This window comes from Crassostrea angulata, chromosome 8 (assembly GCF_025612915.1).
Source record: "Crassostrea angulata isolate pt1a10 chromosome 8, ASM2561291v2, whole genome shotgun sequence".
Taxonomy (NCBI): Eukaryota; Metazoa; Mollusca; class Bivalvia; order Ostreida; family Ostreidae; genus Magallana; species Magallana angulata.
The window spans coordinates 5432368-5454999 of record NC_069118.1 but is presented as its reverse complement, the minus strand read 5'-3'; the positions used below and the strand labels follow the sequence as shown (position 1 = coordinate 5454999).

General features: G+C 34.9%; 2 protein-coding genes across 2 annotated transcripts; one reads left to right on the top strand and one right to left on the bottom strand.

Annotated features, from left to right (window-relative positions):
* Nucleotides 1-3648: 3648 nt before the first annotated feature.
* LOC128159198 (uncharacterized) lies at nt 3649-4611 on the bottom strand. The gene has a single exon (XM_052822259.1). The coding sequence runs from the start codon at nt 4609-4611 to the stop codon at nt 3649-3651; it is 963 nt and encodes a 320-aa protein (XP_052678219.1).
* A 5063-nt stretch (nt 4612-9674) lies between these two features.
* LOC128159196 (fibropellin-1-like) lies at nt 9675-20966 on the top strand. Its single transcript, XM_052822257.1, has 18 exons — nt 9675-9729; nt 9822-9952; nt 11140-11254; nt 13833-13973; nt 14483-14596; nt 15696-15806; nt 16360-16470; nt 16588-16683; nt 17130-17192; nt 17702-17812; nt 17973-18083; nt 18347-18457; nt 18614-18724; nt 18890-19000; nt 19166-19276; nt 19501-19611; nt 20543-20633; nt 20808-20966. The coding sequence occupies exons 1-18, from the start codon at nt 9675-9677 to the stop codon at nt 20902-20904; spliced, it is 1902 nt and encodes a 633-aa protein (XP_052678217.1). The 3' UTR covers nt 20905-20966.
* Nucleotides 20967-22632: the final 1666 nt, after the last annotated feature.

Sequence of the window (22632 nt, the reverse complement as noted above, 5' to 3'; positions counted from 1 at the left end):
TTATTACAAAAGATACCGGCGATGTTTGAGTGATGATTCGGTAAAAGGGTAGCCACCGCCGATCCAATTTGCCCTTAGGCGTATGGTTACGTAGGTATACCGCATCGCCGATTTGGAATTCAACTGGTTTCGCGCCTTTGTCCGCGTATTTAGCTTGTCTTTTCTTAGCTTTTGCGAGGTTTTTATGGAGTTGTAGGAAGCTCCGATGTTGCAGTTCCAACGCAATTTGATGATGCTCATCGCCAAGGTATTTACGGCGGGGACGCAGAATGTTATCTACCGGCAGCACAACATCACGGTTGAATACCAAAAAGTAGGGCGAGAATTTTGAGGTTTCGCTAACGGTGAACCGTATGGCGGCCAACGCTTGGTTAAGGTACACATCCCACGTAGTTGGGTTTTCTTGAACTCTCTTACTAAGGATATTGTGTAAAGTCCTATGGAACCTTTCGATTTTGGCGTTGGATTCCGGATGATAAAATGCCGACCGAATGTGAATAATGTTCAAGTAGGCTAAGGTTTCCTGGACTTCCTTAGCGATGTTCTCAGTACCATTGTCACTAATAAGGACGAGTGGGCATCCATAGCGTGGAAAGATCTCTTCGATTATGAGGTGGGCTACATTTTCGGCAGTCTTGTTTTTGACTGGGAATGCCTCTGGATATCCACTGTAGATATCGATAAAACCCACAATATAGCGGTTCCCCGATAGTGACGTCGGGTATGGTCCTGATAAATCTACGGCAATCTTGGCCCATGGAAACGGTGGAATACCAGTGTCTTGTAGTTCCGCTCGTTGCCTCTTTAGATTTCTCTCCTTACAACGGATGCATTTTTCAGTGTATTCCATAAGCTCCTTATACAAGTTAGGCCAATAATAACTCTGCCTAATAGTAGCGTAAGTGCGGTCCACTCCATAGTGCCCTAGGTCATGGTGTCGTTTAAGGACACCAAGGCGCAAATGGGTCGGAACAAATAGCCGTAGGGACGGATTGCCGTCTGGGTCTGATAAGTAATAAACGACATCGTCGATTATTAAATGGTGTCTAGCCTCTGATTTGGTGGCTGTTGCATTTTTCAGACGAAGTTTTAACCTAGTCAAGTCCTGGTCTTGAGACTGTTCTACCACCAAGTCTAAGTTAGGGAAGGCTTCCTCCTTGTCAGGAATATCCAGATCTTTGTCTTCTATTGTGGAGTCCATATGATCCTTAGGTCGAAAATTAGAAGAATCAAGTATTCCGATCTCGTATGTCTTGTCGCTTACATCCGGTCCCATCTCTGTGCAAATATCAGAGTCATCAGTCAGTAGTGAGTGATCTATCCGAGAGAGGAGGTCAGCGCAAGAGTTTTCTGTACCTGCAACATACTCTACGGTACAGTCATATCCAGTCATACACATTGCCCACAACTGGATTTTCTTGTTCTGCATGGGGGATTCCAAGACATACTTCAGTGGTTTGTGATCTGTGCGGATGATAAAAGAGGCTCCATGCAAGTACGCGTCCAGTTTTTGCAGTGCATAGTAGATAGCGTAAGCCTCCTTTTCAACAACAGACCACCGTGTCTGTGTGTCACTGAGTTTGTGGGATAGGAAGAAGAGTGGTTTCTCATTCCTTACGTTGGGGTTGTCAGGGGGATCATCACAAGGTTGAGTCAAGCAGGCCCCAATAGCATTTTGGCTCGCATCCGTATATAGTATATAACTTTTGGTGGGGTCCGGATACGCAAGGAGCGGCACAGTACTCAAGTAACTCTTCAGTTTCTCAAATGCAGCAGTACACTCTTCTGTCCACTTAAACCTGGCATGTTTTCTTGTAAGAGCTGTCAGGGGTTCTGCAACCTGTGAGTACTGGGGAACAAAACGTCGATAGTATCCAGTCATGCCAATAAACGACCGAACATCGCGGACACATCGAGGTTGGGGCAACGCTTTGATAATTTTAACTTTCTCTGGGTCGGGCTGAATACCTTGTTCGCTGATGATAAAGCCTAGATAATTGGTTCGATTTTGATAAAAGGAGCATTTCTTTAACTTCAATTTAAGCCCGTGATGTCGTAACCTATCAAATACCTGTTGAAGATGTTGTTGATGTTGCTCTGCGTCTGTTGACCAGATGATTACGTCATCAAGATAAGCTGTTGTAAAGTCTTCTAATCCCTGTAAAACCACTGCCATTAAATTTTGAAAAATTGCTGGAGCATTGCATAACCCAAATGGCATAACATTAAACTGGAAAAGTCCACGATGACAGGCAAATGCCGTTTTTGATTTCGATTCCTCGTCCATGGCCACTTGCCAGTAGCCGCTTTTTAAGTCCAGCGTAGTAAAGTACTTAGCCTGGCCTAATTGTGCGAGGATATCATCTATCAGTGGCAAGGGATAACTGTTTTTCCTGGTGATGTTGTTCAAGGACCTGTAATCCACACAGGGTCGGTTGCTCCCATCTGCTTTCTTCACAATTACCATCGGGAAGGACCATGGGGATACTGATCGTTCTATCACCTTCGCTGCCAGCATCTCATCGACTGCTTGGGAAATTATTCTTCGTTTATTCAAAGGAGCGCGGTATGGTCGTTTCCTGATTGGGTGATGGTCACCAGTGTCTATAGACATCTTGACGGTATCGGTCCGTCCTAAGTCCGCGTCTGACTTCGCAAATAAGTCAATATTTTTTTCAAGTAAATTTTTAACCAAAAGTTGAAATTCGTCAGGTGCCTTAAAATCGAGGGCGCCTGTCTGTAAAGCGTTTATTTCCGGTATCGGATACGGATCCGACGTGCGCGGGTCTTCAACACGTTGATCTGTAATCGGCTCGCCCCGGGCCACAACGGCACCTCGTCTTAAAACCATACACTTACCTGTGGTATTAACGACTATTACCATTGAACGATTTCTTTCGTTCCTTGGGGCTACCGCATTACAGACCAGTAAACCTGGATTTAGGGACAAAAATCCGCGATCAAGACCATAAATTTCAATTTCGCGGGAGCGACAATTACTACCAACCTTTACCGGTACTTGTACTGCTGTCTGGGGTTTTATTTTAACTTTACCTGTGGTTCGTAGCAGGGAAGATATGCACAAATCATCATCCAGTGGTACGATAGAATCATTAATTTTCAGTGAGGCCAGTCTGCAATTCGTACCTTTTTCTACAGATGAGATATGCACATCCTCCTCCAGGGGCACATACGCATTTTTAATTCTTAAAGATTTTAGGTCAAAATACAACCTAAAACCGTTACTAAGCAACCAATCACGTCCAAGGATTACATTTCTGGTCATTGAGCGCGTTACATAAAAATCTTGTACAACACTATTTCCGCCAATAATAAAAGAAATTCTAGCCACCCCATCTATGTCTAATGGGGAACCATCCACACCCATTAAATTTAACCTTTTTCTTTGTAATTCTGGTTTGTATTTTAGTGAATCGTAAATTTTCCGTTTGATAAGACTCACCTCTGCTCCAGTATCCACTAAAGCCCTGAGTTTCTGGTTCTGAACTTTAATTAAACAAGAATTTGGACTACCAGCAAAATTAATGAAAGCTGATTTTAACTTCTTGGCTGGTGATTGATTACTTAATTCTCCTACTCTTACCTTTCCTCCTCCTCCGCCGCCGGCCTCATTGCGACGGAGGGTTTCTAGTTTAAACGGTTTTTCGGGGTGGGACGTTTTCGAGCTTGGGGCTGTCTTGTTCTTTCGGGGCAATTTCGAGCTATGTGACCTTCTCTTTTACAATTAAAGCATGCATTCTCAAATTGTTCAGTTCTGGGCCTTCTTCTATACCGCATGTGACCTATTTCCATAGGCACAATAGTGCGTGGGGCAGGGAGGGGGTTTTGAGGATTTAAAGTTGGGATAGGGTTAGGCGGATCAGGCGCGACAGGTCTGAGCCTGGGAAATACCACCTCTTCCGGATCTCGCGTCGGGACAAACTCTTTCCCTAACCGCATTTTAACCTCGGTATGAAAGTTCTGTATTGAAAGCGCGCTATCCGCGGCAGCCGTCAGCGTAGTCGGCTTTTGATGCATGATTTTGATTTTCATGTGATCGTCGGACATACCGTCAATGAACAATTGTACCAACTGGCGCTGTACCTCAGGAGGGTCAAGGCTGTCAAATGCGTCGAGGGCCAGTCGAGAGAGTCGAGTGCTGTACACCTGGACATTTTCGTCAGGTTTTTGTTTAATTTTGAACAGGGATGCATATGCGTGATGTTTGTCACTACATTCCCCAAATCTTAATATTAGTTGGTTTTTCAGGTGCCCCCATCCCCTTTCTACAGTTTGGTCATGCACGCGCTGTTCAATGTACAGGCCGATATAGTCACTTACATCCCCCCTGCTATGTCTTAGAGCAAGACGGACTTTTTCATCATCTGTCAAATGGGGATTTAAGACCAAAGCTTTGTTTATTGCATTTATCCAAGCCCGGAATTCCGACGGCTTCCCCGAAAAAGGAGGTGTATCAATTATGATTTCTTGCTTTTTAATGGCGATTTTAATTTGTTTGAGTTTCTCATTCACTGTCGTACTAAGTTCAGTAAACCCTTGCTGTATCGTACCAGCAACAATATTTGTGGCTTGTTCTAAACCTTCAGTCATGTTTACCAGACAATAAATACCCAAAAGAATAATAGAATAAATAAGAATAAATCAAGAGTAGATGAGACTCGGACTTACAAAACAGGACAATAAAGAATAATAAAATTGTCTTACCGTGACTGGTTAGTTAGATCCAAAAATCCAAAGTCTTTTAAAGAAGGTACAAATCCTGGTCACGGCACCAATCAGCCCGTATAACACTACCACGCGTATCTTACGTAAGTAGTGTACACGTTAAGTAAAAGTCTTAAGTGATCGTATAGTGGTTTTATTCGGCAAAAAGCAAACTAAATACACAGTCCCAATTCGGGGAAGTCAGAGAGAGATGTTAAGAGTTCGAAAGAGCGTCGGAATTAACCTAACTTGCGAGAAGTTAGTAGTTTTATACTATTTGGGGAAAACAACTATCAAAGTAATACAAGTGTTCATTGGGTGTTGAAAAGCCCCTTAAGAGGGCGCCACCACCTTGTTACTATGATGATCCAAGATGGCGTCAAGCTGGTCAGTCAAGAACCCGCCCTTATTCAGTGTACTTAGGGTCAATCAAGGTTACGACAGATATTTACTAGTGGGAGGGTCACTGTATCGTGACCAATTACTGTCATCTACCTGAGCCGATCAAAAGGGCTAATTGACTTCGATTAGCCGAATGATGTATGTAATTATTTAGTTTATATCAAACTTTACCCCCTCAGGATATTTGTGTACAAATCGGGAACATAATGTCCAAATTGGAGACATACTGACCAGCAAGGATTTAATTACGGTCATTAAAGGATCATCACCTCAAAACAATACACCCCATAAATATGTAAACATGGTAGCTATTGGCTCTCTCTCTCTGACCTTCCTTTAAAGCAATAAAGTCTTTGATGGACACAGAATTATCGTGATTCAAATTACATGGAATATACATTAAATAAAGGTATTTACTTTACGAAAGCAATCTATACTGATTCTGAAATTAAATGATAAGTCAAATCACAATAGTTCAAAGAATAATATGTAACGTCCAATCAGTATAGTCAAAGTTATAGGATACGTAAAATATAAAGTCCAATCACCAGTGTTCGATTATATAAGTACATGTAACAAGGGCTATTTTGTTACATGGGAGATCTCCTCGTTGCTCCCAACGAGATCGTGTCTATTTTTTTAGCCAATTTTGTGTACGCAATTTCCCTAAAACAACTCTACCGATTTATATGAAACTTTAAGATCCAATAGATATTTATCTGAACATTGTTGGACATTTTTTAAGGTAAAATAACTTCCGGTTTTCGGATATTTACAATTTTACGATTTACAGAAGGTCTGCTTGTCCAGGGGTAAACGATTTAAGATATTGAGTTCACCATTTAAGGGATTGTAAACAAAAGGTTGTAGATCTGACATGTGGTATATATTTTTTCTTGTGACCAAAAGCGCCAAAGTTCGCCCAGGCTCGAAAATAACATTAAAAAAAAGTCATAAATTTTTGTGGTTTTCTATCAATATCTTTAATTATACCAGCTTTTTAAAACAATCTTCAAAGAACATTTGCTGTTGGTTCCAAAACAATTCAAACTTTCTTCATTGCATCTTCAGAAAAGCATTCATGTCCAAGACCAACTTTGTCGATTATATCGACGATATCGACAACAATATGACGATATCGAGATCGATATCGAATTTTGAAAAATGCTAAACCAATTATGATGTCGATACCGACGATGTCGTGCTCAACTTGACGATATCAACATCGATATCGACACACACTGATGAAGTTGCAAAATCAGTTTTATTGTCGATGTCGACGATAGTCTGTATCATCAACACTTAGAAAAAGCATGGTACAGTTTCCCAAAGTTTTCGATTACATTGTGCACAAATGCAAATACAAATGCATCGACGATATCGACAAAAAATATGGACAGATTTTGTTGTGTATATATGCAATTCGATATCAATACGATATCGTCGATTTTGCCGATACCGACGTTAAATATAGACAACTGTAATTGTGTACATATGCATGTAAGTTCTTTAATATGGAAAGTATCGATATCTATATACTACATCGTGTCTTGAACATTACTCACCTGTTGAGTAAATATCACACTTCCGACATTTCAAGCAGGATTGAAAATAACAGACCCACGACGGACTGCGAGATATTAAAATCCCAGGGAATCTCAAATGGTATAAGATGGAGTTATTTTCCAGAGTAGACGCAAGGTAGTCCTAAAAGATATTAGACCATAACAGTAATGGTTTTCATATTCATTTCAGATACATGTACCTCTGATCTGTTACAAGCTACCCTTTTTTATATGTGTTACGGTGTGACCGTTGGGACGAGCACAAAACTAAACACTTTGGCTTCGTCTCTAAAACTTTGACCACCGCATGAAACCCAAAGTTATCAAACATTTATTCTAATTGTTCTACTATTGGCTAATACTCTTAAACAAAATACAACTGAACATTAATAATAATCAGTAAACAATAATTTGCGTGTCTGTGTTATTTCACGTGCGTTGTAGGCATGCGCCCTCCCCCTTTTATAGTGTGTGATATCCAATTATATTATCTAAAGGTTTGACCACATATGCAACTAACAAACACGTGTAGATATTTTAACAGTTTATTTTTCTCTTTTTTTGGTTTCATTTATTTATTACAATATAACGTGGCTTCACGAAGTTCAAATAATAAAACAAAATTATATCAAAACAAAACTAATCAGCCGGAGAGTCGCCTTTAACACTCATACTGAGTACTTATTACACGTTACACCCAGTACAGATCTTGATCCACCTCTAAATGTGTCACAGAAAATCATAGCGCAAGATCACTATGACGTCATACTTAACCTTATTTCAATGGCAACGGATAAATTCGGGAAGAAAATGACGTCATATGTCAGCAAAGGCTCAAATAGGTACAGCTTTATTTTTTGTAAGCATATGTGTTGTTTACCTTTGTGTTTTAAAGGATTTTAATTGTTAAATTCAATATACAGTACCGATCAGACCCAACCTAACACCAGAGTAAACCCCAATTCAATATATAGTACCAATCAGACCCAACCTAACACCAGATTAAACCCCAACTAAACCCCGGGTTTACTTTCTGAGTTTACTTTGGGTTTACTTTTTGAAAATTGGGGTCCACTCAGGGTTTACTTTGGGTTTACTCAGGGTTTACTTTGGGTTTACTCGAGAATTGCTTTTGGAGTCAACTATACGCACTGAAGTGTGAAACAAACCTGTATTTTATCTTATCATCCTACTGCCTGTAATTCCTGCCCCTTGTATATTCCGAATACACATGTAGCGTCTGCTTTCAGGGTATTCTTCTGATCGGGGTTTACTCTGGGTTTACTTGGGGTTTACTTGGGGTTTACTCTGGGTTTACTCTGGGTCCACTCTAGTAAACCCAGAGTAAACCCCAACTAAACCCTGTTAGGTTGGGTCTGATCGGTACTGTATGTATGCGATTTAAAAGATAAGAATTTTCCTTAGAATCACTTCCTGTTCCACCATGTTGCTATGCACCGCCAAAGATTATTTGGATACGTAGAACTTTTTCACGTGGCCTCTTAAAAATTTCCTCGAACAATGTGCAGATTTCAACTCGAATTTCGTCCGATCGTACACGCTGTCTATGATGCTCGCTGCGCTCGCTATTACTTCTAGTTGATTTTTTTGAAAAATACGCATGCATGTCAGTGAAAACAACTGAAATCAATATATGGCAAATATTTTTTATTTCTGGTTTTATAATCTTAATGTGGCCTGAAACTACACACGCCGCTTAAATGTCGAATTATTGTGGTAATGGTTATGTTTTATTGCAACATTTAGGTTGTATGATTAGCTGACATTTTAAAATGTAAAAAAAATAATTTTATGTATTTTAATTAGATGACTATATGATAATGGTCAATAAAAGTTGAAAGATTGAATTGAATTGTTGTTGGTAAATATATAAAGATTAAAATCATCAATATCTAATATTAAATGATGATTAATGCCTGAATAAGAACTGCCGAGAAAACCGGGATTTAGAATAAATATTTTGTTTAATTGCTATTCGTTTTGATTTATTTAGTAATTAAGAAGCATTAGTGCCTGCAAATATTTTGTCGAACAAAAAATAAGGTTGAAAATTGATGTGTTCTGTTTTACATTTTGACACACTGTGCTCTTATCAGTGGTTTAAGAGTTCTCATAAAAAAGTTGATCTAATTTAAGTCATATCTCGATAAAACTGGTATATTAAAAAACTAAGTCCTCTATATGATAAGTATTGAAGAACAGAGTAAACTAAACAATCATAGTCTGACACATTTAGATAAAGCATTTTATTTCATTCTATCTTATTTTATTTTTTGCAAAGTGTTTTAATATTTAAAAAAAATGTTTATATTTTCTCATGAGTAATATGAATATATGTCTGGTTATGAATGTTCAAATTACTATTTCTATTTTTTAAAGATATATCTAAGTTCATTCTGAATTATCAAAATTAATTTCAGTTTGTAGAGCATTATAATTGAAATGTGCTGCATTTTTAGGCTTCCGTGTAACTGAAATATGAGCTTCTTAATAATCGCGTATTTGTTGCGTTTTGTCAATTTTGCGTCGGGTATCATTATCATATATATTATATCATATTTATAAATCAATATAAGTGAGTTTACTGTTTGAACATAGTGAGTAGGAAATTTTAAGAGAACAAGGCTTAATACTTTATTCGACAATCAAGAATTTGCTAGGGATTTTGTGTATTTTTAACTTAAACATTATAAATGATTGTTTATACCGTATTGTAAGTGCGATGTTTACTTATATATACACATTGTTTTGAAAGTCAAATTCAAGGTATCTTTAGTTTTGTTATTAACAACATTGCATAACACTAACCAATCACCATAATGGTAGATAAGCATCCGTTTTTAACATGTATGAACTTATATGTAAGCGTAAGAATATGTTTTCACAATCATACTGAGAAACACATTGAAACTGTTAGCCGAAAATAAAACTAAACGTGAATTTTTTTTTAAAATGAGCGCAATGTTTCCAACGTCTTTGTTAATTGGTGCCCTTTTCTATCAAATTATTTTAGCTGGTATGTGTCGTTTAAAAATGATACAAAGTAAGCATTATTAATTTCTATTTCCCCCCTCTCTTTTTTGTTTTACCATCATGTTTTTCTTTCAGGTAACTACTTAAATTTGCCAGGTGAAATATCGAAACAAGTTGCCGCTCGGTTTTTGCATAGGAACAAACAGAGTGATTCTAGATGTGAAAATGACGAAAAGTACTGTAAAAGCAACAGAGATAGCTGCATGGTAGGATATCAAATTCATGGCTTATATGTATATGTGTTTATATACGTTAATTCAGTCGTATATATTAAAAGATAAAGCACTTATAATTAAAAGGGCTTGATGGTTTGATATTAGACTTTATTTATCTCATTAAAAAGAAGAGCTCTGTAAAAATACACAGCATATTGTTCGAATTCAAAAGCAAAATATTTTGATTTTTTAAACATATAGTTTATAGTTAAATATATCATATCTAAAATGGTACAGAATATCTGATAGTTAACTTTTGATCACTTAACCTCATAAACACTGTTTAAATAAATGCTAAGAATAAATAGCTAGTTGAATTAATCAATATATTTTTTCAGAATGTCTATGAATATCTTAATTAATCTTAAGAAGAGAAAACTTATTGTCCATGTTTAGATGTACAATCAGTGGTATGTAGCAGAACTTTTACAAACTAAGTTCCTAATAATATTAGAATGCAAAGTACCTTACACTCAAAATATAGTTGCTGATGGTACGTAGCCTGCAAATTTGTTTATTGGTATATAATTGCGGAGTTTTGTTTTTTTTTAATATCAATTTTTTACATAAGACATATGCATTATCATATCAATCCAATTATGAAGTTGCTATTTATTATTAAAAGGGAAATTATATTCTGTAATATGTCCATTATTAGAATATTAAATCCAATAATATAACTTGTATCTTAAATTTTGTTGAGAACCCTTGCCACTTACGAGGAACAATATTATGAGTGCATTACAAAAGTAATACATATCCCGTACTATTACCCCCAGTGTGAATTTTAGTGTTAATAAATATCAAGAAAATTCAGTGAAAGATTGTTCTAATTCTTCTAACTTCTAACTCTATTTTATAAAAACCTAAACTGAGTCATTTAAAATCAATTTCTTCATCATCTGATGATCAATCTTACCAAAACTATTACTTAATCTGTTATTTCTCATAAAATCACACGGCAAACTATAACAAACAAGTCTGAAAAACCAAGTTGGGTCCGATCTAGAGGTATCCAAATGTATCTTATCGCTTTGTAAGAAGATGTTTTGTGTGTTGTTTCCTTTGACATTTGTTGTCTTGAACAAACAAAGTTCTTCAAATAAACTTCTGACTGTAAGTACATGTATAATCCAAATAAATTAAAGTTTTATTATTTCCTGTTTGTACTTGTATAGCGACATACCGAGAATTTTAGAGAAGTCTTGTGCGCAAGGAACAATTCCTGCCCGTCTGGACAGATCTGTTACCTGTCGAACCCTTGCCCTGCTAACCGTAGTACTGGATGTACAAGTATGTATTTCTGATTGTGACTATCAGGTTATCCTTCTTAATCTACTTTAAATAAATTAAAAATTTGTTGATCCAAATGTAGAGCATGATTATTTTATAGACGATGTTCACCAATGATCCAATTCCGTATACATTATTATATAGATATTCAGATCCAATTTAGAGTGTACGCAAAACTACCTCTGGATGTATTCTATACACCCTTCGGCCTGCGGCCTTAGGGTGTATGGAATACATCCAGGGGTGTATCCCCGTACACCTTTGGTTGAACCTGGATAACGAATTTATTTCCTATGTTATATAACATTTGTAATTCTTATTGTTTTACCTGTGAGATAAATTCGATACAAAGAACTGAAAAATAATATTAATTGAAGTGCTGAAAATCATTTATTCACGCCAATAGCTAGAACATTAAGAAATAGTGATTTTGACAAATTATCTTAAAAAGTTTTCATTTTCTTCATGTAACGTTACATTTTTAACCAAAGATAAAAACAAGAAATACATTGTGCCGTCACATTTTATATACACCCGGCTTATCAGGTGATACGGAAATTCACACCCAGCTTGTAAATCAATCAGATCTTGCGTTATAAGCGACATAAGAAATAAGTATGTATATCATTTGGCAAAGTAGACGCTTATTTCTACGAGTTAAGCGGCATTCAAAATGTGGCTTAGAAAACAAAACATTCTACGAAGAATTTAGGAATATTGATAGGGTTTAGGATTTCATCATATTTCAACCCAGATGAGAAGAGTGGTAGTTAATGGTTATAAAGTACATCAATAACGTGGTAAACATTCAAAAGTAGTTAAGCTAATCAAAAATAAATACGGAAATACAAAACTACCTTTGTATTAGTTGTATAAGTTAACCAAACTTACATATGATTCCTTCTGAAAAAAATGGGAGATGATGATACTTGATTCATTTTATTCATACATTCATTGTGCATTGAATTTTTGTAGGATAGTTGTTTTCTTACTTCAGATTGTAAATGCACATTTTATACCTTTGAAAGTAAGTTCATTGTGCATCTTATGTCTTTCTGAAAGACTTTGTTTGCATCACCCATTAGTTTATTTTTTGAAAACAAAAGTGTTTATGGCATTGGATTTCAGTAAAGGTTATTATCCACACAAATAGAATATAACACTGTTGTTCCTCATGAACGCCGCCATTTTGATAAACTAACGCTGAGAAGTAATTTTACGTCACCTCCGAGATGACGTAGAGTAACGACGTAACTTACGACGCAACGTGAATTAAGACGCTTTCGTCGAAACTTTGCTACGAACTACTTACGTCGCAGTTACGTACTACGTAAGATTTACGATGCTTTTGTGAAACGGTTCCCTGATCTCGACATTGCGGGTGGTATTATCAATAGCTAGTATGATGTTTTTTTATATCAAAGATGTACAGGGTGTATATCTAATATGAAAGATTATTCTTAAAACCAAATTCAAACTTGATAATCTTTATCTTAGAAATACAATTTATTGGAGAAGTATTTTTTTTAAACAAACTAAAGTCATTGGTTTTTATTTTTAAGTATTTGACACTGTTAGGGTTATCGGACTTTGTTGCCAAATATTATACAAATATTGACTGGGGTTGAGGACAACATTGATTATATTAGCCCCCGAGGGACGAAATATTGCCCGACGCGAAGCGGAGGGCAATATTTTCGTCCCAAGGGGGCTAATATAATCAATGTTGCCCGAAAACACAGTCAACATTTGTTTTGTTATATGAAGAAACAAACCAAAACTAAGAAAGTAATTGAAAACAGATCGCCATAATTTTCTCGGCTCAACAAAGAATTCACGAATTCAGTTCTGTGCAAAGTTCATTTCCAAAATATCCTCAGCATTAAACGGTCACTGGTGATATTCCGCCGACCGAAAGAATTAATATACAGATGTTCTACCTGATTTTACTTCACAGTAATTCGCAAACCCTTACATCCGTTATGATAGCAAACCGTCGCATTGTGCGTCCGTTGTTTACTTCCCTTGACTGACTGTCTATTATGACGTCACCTTGTTTTGGAGTAGCGAAGAATTATTTACGTCATCGTTTACGAATCAACAAATCAGAGGTGATCATTTGAAATAGAGGGAATGTTCTCTAGATATTATTCCTAGCCGGTCAATATCAAAAAAATATTGACCGGTCAATATTTTTCGGACGAGCTAATATTACAATTATTGATTATTCGTCTATATAGAGTTATATAGTGAGAATATACAACTGAATATAACAATGTAAAATATAGCATTATGATTTTTTTTAGCTTTGAGAGAAAATCTTTTTATTCTAAGCAACTTCATAATGTGTCAGGTTTCTTAAAAGGTCCTCTCTCTCTCTCTCTCTCTCTCTCTCTCTCTCTCTCTCTCTCTCTCTCTCTCTGGAAATTAAAAAGTAAATATATCGTTCAATACATGATATTCAAATCAACAGTATCATTGCATATATAAGTCAAACATATACCTTAGAATGAAAACACTTCCGCATATAGTTGTATTGCTTTTAATATGTTTGTGTATGTTCAATCATTTGTTTTAGCAAATGCTTGCTACAGACTACCTTGTCAAAATGGCGGTTCTTGTTTCATGGACTCTAGTACTAAAGGATACAGATGTGATTGTCAACATGGATTAGATCCAGCAACGGATTGTCAAACTCAACCAAAAGGATTAATAATAAGTACATGGGCTGCATATCTCTGTTTTCTTAGTTAATGATTTTTTCCTTTTTTTTCGAAATGCATATGAAAACTCTATTTTTTAAATTCGAGAATGATGGTCGAATTAGAATACATTTTTAGACTGTAAACCGTATAAGATAGCATCAAGTTTATGACTAAAGTTTATTATTTATGCGCAATGCATAATTGCGTATTTGCAACAATATATTGAAACAATTATATTTTTAGTGCACTTTATACTCAAGAAACCACATCCGAGTACAAAACGTGTATACATTCCGAAATAAAGCTCAAGAAATATATCATTCCTAGATCTAAAATTTTTAAAAACACATCATGGGTAGATATTTGCACATCGGTTGTTTTTTCCTTACACATTTAAACCATAGATATATATGTGTCTTAACGTCATCTAAGAACAAATAGTACTCATACTTTTTAAAAACATCTTCTTCACAATACGCATAAGTTTGATCTTTAAATCTTTTTTTTTTTGGTTTCTTTACAGTTAAATGCCACAAAAATACATGTCAAAATGGAGGAAAGTGTTTGAAATATCTATCCCTAGATACTACATGGTGTTTATGTCGAAAAGGATTTGATGGGGAAAATTGTGAGAATAGTAAGTTTCAAATGTTCCAGTCATACATAACAAACTTTTTGATTTTGTAATCGGTTATATACATGTACTTTGGAAAACATTTAATGTGTCTCACGCTGAACACGCTTTTGTGTCAATTCCTTGTTTACATACTGATTAGATTCTGACACCACGTGATCAGGCGATCATATATATTTCAAACTGGGACGTTTACATTCCGGTCTGGAATTTAAAAAAGAATAATTAGTTGGAACCTATGTTCAACAGTTTTAAATGCGTTTAAATTTAACTGTATAATTTGCAAAGAGGTTATAACTTATGTAGATTGGTGAAAAAACCCACCAACAATAAACAAGGCATATGCAGCGTTTTTAAAAACAAATTCTTTTAAATTGGTCGTAAAAGACACACAATCCAAAGAGAATAGAAATTTACCAGTCTTAAATTCATGTCTCAAAATGACTCACGTTTGCTTAAAACAGGATATCAATGTAAAAGAAAACGAGGTAGATTCAAACCCATATAAAACCTTTTAAGCGTTTATTAGTAATGAATAAAAAGTTTCATGCTTTAACACATATAACTTTATCAAATAATACTTTTGTGATATATGTTTAACATATCTGTTGCGAATAAACGCGAAACATTCGCGTATAATCTTTTAACTTCTGAGAATAAACGTGTAACTATTGCGAATAAAGGCGGAAGTTTCCAGTATAACGCAAAACGATCGCGAATAAACGTGAAAAGTTTGCGAATAAACATGTAACTTTCGCGAATAAGCCCGTAACTTTTGCAATTTATCGCAAAACCTTCGCGAATGAACAAGTAGTCTTTGCAAATAATGCCGTAACTTTCGGGAATAAACAAGATGCTTTGACGAATAAATGCGTAACCTTCGCATTATATAGCGATAATTTTTTATTATTCTTTTTTTTTTTACATACGAAAATGAGCTCAATGGGCTTACGTAAACATAGAGGTCTTCTTAAAAATACATGTTATATTGAACAGTTTAAGCACTTCTATGTCGTCAACGAGGATAGAAAGCTTTTATAACACATATGTTGATGTAGTCGATTGTATGAAAATCTTTCTGTGTCTGTCTAATTTATTACAGACATCGATGAGTGCCAATCTTCCCCATGTGTCAATGGGATCTGTAATGACCTTATCAACATGTACAGCTGTGGGTGTCAGCCTGGCTTTACAGGTGTCAACTGTGAAACAGGTGTGTACACATTCTGTTAATGAATTTTAATAAGCATCATTGGTGAATAAAATAACACAATAAAAATCTTTTAAAATGTAAATGCTTAATATTTAAGTATGTTTATAATGTACATTCACAATACACAAATACTTTTTCACATTATATTTTGTTATATTTCATTGCTTAAAAGGAAACTTGGTTGATTTAAGATTCTTAACGTAGGATACGTCTAAGATACCTTGGGTTTACATCTTAAGATATGCCTTAGAGTGGTCATAGATATGTTTTATACCTATCGTACGGCATGTATTAAGATAGATATTTTAAGATACTTTCATGAACATGGCCACAGGTGTGTTTTTGTAATACATGTAATAAACATTTATCTATTATATAGGTTTTTGTTTATACATATGCTATATGTCCGTTCATGGTAAAACCAAGAGAGGACACTGTTGTCTTTTCAAAATTTCTAACTGTAGGTAATAAAATAATAAACAAATGATAATAAATCAACGGTTATTTGAAAATGTGAAAAGAAAAGATTACAAATTTTATATTTGTTTATCAGACATCGATGAGTGTCAAAGTTCTCCATGTGTCCATGGAAACTGTACTAACCTTATCAACATGTTCACCTGTGAGTGTCAACCTGGCTTTACAGGTGTCAAATGTGATACAGGTGGGTATATTTTTTAAAGTACTCCAGCCAAACAAGTTTTAACAAAGCTTACAAATATAAAAATCAGTCCGTTTTGATATATATGATGAAAAAAGGGAATAATTTCTTTTTTCACAGACATCAGTGAATGTGTTTATGGGAATTGTACAGATGATGTCATCAGATACAATCCTGGGTGTCAACCTGGCTTTACAGGTGTCAAATGTGATACCGGTATGGAATCCATGCATTTTATTAATCTATTTGTTGCACTCAGTTAAGGGGGTAAATGTTCTTTTTGTTGGTGAAGTTTTAATTCCTGATACTATCATTCTATTGAAAAAAAACATGTATTAGTATAAATAAAAATGTTTTGATGAGTGAAAATCAATAAGAAGCAAATTAGATACTACAAAGGGAAATTAAAGATTATCCAGCTCATTTAGGCCAAACTAGGGTTACATTCATTATACTACATGTATGTCAGAATCGTTGCTTATCTGCTATAATTTTATATGATACAAGAAAATTAAATTCATATTATTTAAACAAAATATCGAAAACTGAATATTATTTTTTTCAATTGTATATCATAAGGATAGTATATATTGTTAACTGATCTTAAGATTAAATTGTTGGTTTGAAACAAACCTAAGACTTATTATTTTCTGTTTAAATAGATGTCAATGCAACGGAAGCGGACAGTACATCATTACCACCTCACAGGACAACTATAAAAAGCTGTATGTATGTTCCTTAATATAAAATGAGATAGAACAACACTACCCAGCGGTTTTCAGTAAACAATAAACATATTAAATAAAAGAATAACATATCAGTTTGATAAAAATTACTGCTAGAATCCCATACCCTCATTGATTTAATTGTTATTTATCTGGATCTAAAAAAAAACGTTATATCACGGCAATTGCATTAAAGCAACATATGGCACAGTATTCCAGCAGCACTTTTCGAGTTAAGCATTGAGTAAACTATTGATACGTGTTAAATGTGAAGTTGAAATTTAAATTGTAGTGTTGTTCTAGCCAGATTTTTCATGTCGTACACAACGACAGAGGAAAGTCTGACTGAAAATTAAAACTATAATTAGATTTGTAGTGTTTTGAATTTGTTTTACAATGCTTTCTCGACGTAAGTTACGACGAAAATATGGAAACTCACAAATATATTAATCAATATTTCTTAGATAATATAAAGAAGAAGTGATCTCAATTTTTATTTCGTTTTGCAGACAACAATACGTGTCGCTCATTTCCATGTGTCCATGGGAATTGTACTGACCATGTCAACAATTACACCTGTGAGTGTCACCCTGGCTTTACAGGTGTCAATTGTGATACAGGTGTGTACACATTCTGTTAATTATAATTTTGTGTTTGCATATGCGATGCCCCCGAATAATGAATTTTCTTCATTCGTGTTCATTTTGATTATCATTTATAGATTTTGCACTAAAGAACTGTAAAACCTTTCCAAGTATTTTCACTCTCAATTTATTTCAGAAATCACCAATTGTCAGAATTCCCCATGCGTCAATGGGAACTGTACTGACCATGTCAACAATTACACCTGTGAGTGTCAACCTGGCTTTACAGGTGTCAACTGTGATACAGGTGTGTTTATTCTATTAATTATTATCTTGTGTTTGCATATGCAATGCCCCTGAAAAAAATGAATTTTCTTAAAAAATTATTTATAAATTTCTAAACTTTGATGCAATAAATTGTTTATGATATTAAACAACATATTTTAACACAAAATACATCGAGTTATAATTTGCCAAATGCCACAGAGATTCAGACTGAAGGGCGCTTCACCTCACACTAACGAACTGTAAAAACCTTTCTATGTCATTTTTATTTTCAATTTTTTTCAGAAATCATCAATTGTCAAAATGTCCCATGTGTCCATGGGAATTGTACTGACCATGTCAACAATTACACCTGTGAGTGTCAACCTGGCTATACAGGTGTCAACTGTGATACAGGTCTGTAAACATTCTGATAATTATAAGTTTGTGTTTGCATATGCGATGCCCCCGAAAAAATGAATTTTCTTCTATCTTGTTCATTTTGATTATCATTATAGATTTTGCACTTACGAACTGTAAAAACCTATCTATGTCATTTTCAATTTTTTTCAGAAATCATCAATTGTCAGAATTCCCCATGCGTCAATGGGAATTGTACTGACCATGTCAACAATTACACCTGTGAGTGTCACCCTGGCTTTACAGGTGTCAACTGTGATACAAGTGTGTACACATTCTGTTAATCATAATTTTGTGTTTGCATATGCGATGCCCCCGAAAAAATGAATTTTCTTCATTCGTGTTCATTTTGATTATCATTTATAGAATTTGCACAAACGAACTGTAAAAACCTCTCTATACGTCATTTTCATTTTTAATTTATTTCAGAAATCATCAATTGTCAAAATTCCCCATGCATCAATGGGAATTGTACTGACCATGTCAACAATTACACCTGTGAGTGTCACCCTGGCTTTACAGGTGTCAACTGTGATACAAGTGTGTACACATTCTGTTAATCATAATTTTTTGTTTCCATATGCGATGCCCCCGAAAAAATGAATTTTCTTCATTCGTGTTCATTTTGATTATCATTTATAGATTTTGCACAAGCGAACTGTAAAAACCTCTCTATACGTCATTTTCATTTTTAATTTATTTCAGAAATCATCAATTGTCAAAATTCCCCATGCATCAATGGGAATTGTACTGACCATGTCAACAATTACACCTGTGAGTGTCACCCTGGCTTTACAGGTGTCAACTGTGATACAGGTGTGTGCACATTCTGTTAATCATAATTTTGTGTTTGCATATGCGATGCCCTTCATTCTTCATTCGTGTTCATTTTGATCATCATTTATAGATTTTGCTTTACAAATTTATATCTGAAAATTTCTATAAACATTAATAGGGGAATTGAATTACCAGTACCATTGGGTTCATGTTTGGTGCTGAACAAAATTCATGTAACTTTAAATAATGTGTTATTTATACAGAAATCAGTGGGTGTATCAGCTCCCCATGTGTACACGGCACGTGTCAGAATAACACAGCAACATACTCCTGTACCTGTGATTCTCTGTATGGCGGAATAAACTGTGATGAAGGTAAAACAGTATTCCTGTATGTACTTAATATATTAATTGTATAAAATAAACAAGGTATATACAAAGCTTAAGATTTAAATTTGTTTTATCGTAACTTACTTCGTCTCAATCAGGAGATATCACATGTAGTACATTAAAAGAAAATAAATCTACGTGTGTCGATTGTACTTAAAAATAAAAGGAAAACTTACTGAAACTCAACAATTAAAATGGAAATGTTCACGATTTTAGCTGAAAATATTCAAAAGCAATTTTTATAATAAAAATGCTAACCTTAGGCATTTACATGTATTATGCTAAACTAAAATTGGAGTATCAGTCGCTGAGTTATAAGCAAGATACAGACCATTATATGGGCTAAAAATATATAACATAAACTATTTTTAACCGGGTCTTCCAACGGAATAATTCGGTTATTAAAATGGTGAAAATGGCGGGCGGGCGGCTGCCAAAAGGGTACCCTAGCTCATTGTATTCATCCTACAGTTTTCAAGATAGGAAGTTATTCTTTTGCAGATCAATTATACAAAGGCTATATCAGAGGTGTGCATATTGCTAGGATTTTGATTTCTGATAATTTATGAAAAAATACCAGCTTTTGAACTTACTAGTCATATAGGGTACTCCATTGCACTGGATACGGTAGGTAGTGTTAATCAATTAAGGGTTTACATGGATTATGGATACAGTTAAGATAACAGAAAACCCGGTTTGCTGTCACATTGACAGCTTTTCACTTGTTTATTTTATATCTTTTTTTGAAAACAAATTTTCATCAGACAAAATAGTTTTATTCATATTTTTACACAAAAAACGTACGTAAAACCAAGAGAATATTGTGAAAAATTCTTAGGTATGAAAACTCAAAGGAAATGTTAATTAAAATGTTGCAATGACTTAAATGGATTAATATTTTTGGTGGTTTTTGTAGTGAATGCTAGTGTTGTCGTCCCCTTGGTGACAGTACCCATCGCTGCTTCTGCTTTAGGAGGTTTAGGTTTTACCTTGTGGAGAAAAAAAATGTAAAAAAAATAATTGAATTTCAATGTTCATTTCATAGAATTCACGTACTGAATATTCAATGTGAAAATTCATTTATATATATATATATATATATATATATATATATATATATATATATATATATATATATATATTTCAAAATGAAAATCATAACAACTTCAAATTTGTTACAGTGGAAAAAAGAATTCCACTTCACCTTCACCTGATGATCAAGAACTAGGACAAAGTGAAGACTGTGAGAGGAATCCTGACAATGTTCAGTCTTGTTAACTGCTCTATCCACCGTGTAGACATATAGAATTGTTACATGTAACTTAGTGGACAATTTCATCGCGAAAAAAAAAACTATATATAATATATAATTTTATGTACTTTAATGTTATTACATAACCTGAGATATAAATTAAATGAATCTTTAGTTAATTTTTTAATTGAGTATATTAAACTTCTTTGAAAAGTTGTTAAACTTTTCATTCATTTCCTTTTTTTAAAATAGTGAAGTGTGATGATTGGCAATGCTAGAGTTACTTTTCTTATTATACAGCTGTTGTGCATTAAAATTTGATTAACTGAAAGTTCTGATTACCCCTTCCCAACATGCATGTCTCCCAAAAGTATACAAAGAAACTTGAGTGATGATTTAATGAAATACACATGATTGTCGAAGACTGTAACTATAAGCATCGATTTAGGTATACTCATATACAGATATACTAGATTTTATGCCGAAACCGTAACCTTTCTACAACCCTTTCTCTGCAATAGATTTTTCCATTAGACTTAAAGGGGCATGGTCAAAAATTATTTTTCCGATTTTAGTGTTTACAATTCTTGAGAAATACATTCTTAATAGGCAACCAAAATTTGAGTGTCATTCTTTGAGTTATATACAAGTTACAGAGCTTACAATTCTTTGCTATGTAAACAAAGACTTTGTTTACATTTTGAATGTTAAAGTGAAAATTCCAGTTTTTAACCTTAAATGAATGTGTTAAACGTTAGGAACTGTTTATTTATGCTTTAAATGAACAAGAAATAAATACAAAGAAGCTTGTAATTTTTTACTGGTATATTGAATCGATCGATGTAAAAAAAAAAAAAGGGCACGAGCCTTTTTTACATGACAAAGAATTGTGAGTAGTTTATCTTGCTTATAGCTCTACGACTTACTCTCAATTTCATTTTATCATTAGAAATGCATTCCTAAAGCATTGTAAATAATAAAAACAGAAAAACAGAATTTGACCAAAATCGTGACCATGTCCTTTAAAAGGCGAAGATAATGGAAGGGTTTGTCCCTCCCCTGGATTGGATGTCTTCACCCCCCCCCCTCCACCCCACATTCGAACATTCTTTTCAATGCGGGATATATTTTCCTTTTCGGTCACAGTTCAGTTCAAAATACAATGGTTTTCGAAATATAAAAATTATCCAACTCTTTCATGGGTGTAACAACGCCACTTCTCTCTCTCTCTCTCTCTCTCTCTCTCTCTCTCTCAAAATGAAAAAAAAGGTTTGCAGACCCAGTATATTACTCACAATGCAAGTTTCTATCTGTAATTTCCGAATCTCCTGATAAAAGCTGTTATTGGTTCCCAGTAATGGTTTGCGGTGAAACAAAAACGCTCTGTTTGTCATTTGCAGTCGTGGCCGAGAGGGCCGGGGAACGATTTGACTTGATACCGTGTGCAATAACTGCTGTTGTAACACCAAAGTCAAGCTACTCAGCAATAAGCTACTCAGCAATAACGAAATTTGCTAGGCGCTCTGTTTAGACTCTCTATTTAGCAGTATGATAGGGTCTACTCAGCGCCCTGGCGCCAGAAATCGGTGTTAATATTGCCCGTTTTGGGACGGGAATCCCGGGGGGACACCCGTGCCCCCAAGAATCCGGTGTCACCTGGGTGTCACAAGTCCTAGTTTGAGCGCTAGGCGCTCTGTTTAGACTCTATTAAACAGAATGATAGGGTCTACTCAGCGCACTGGCGCCAGAAATCG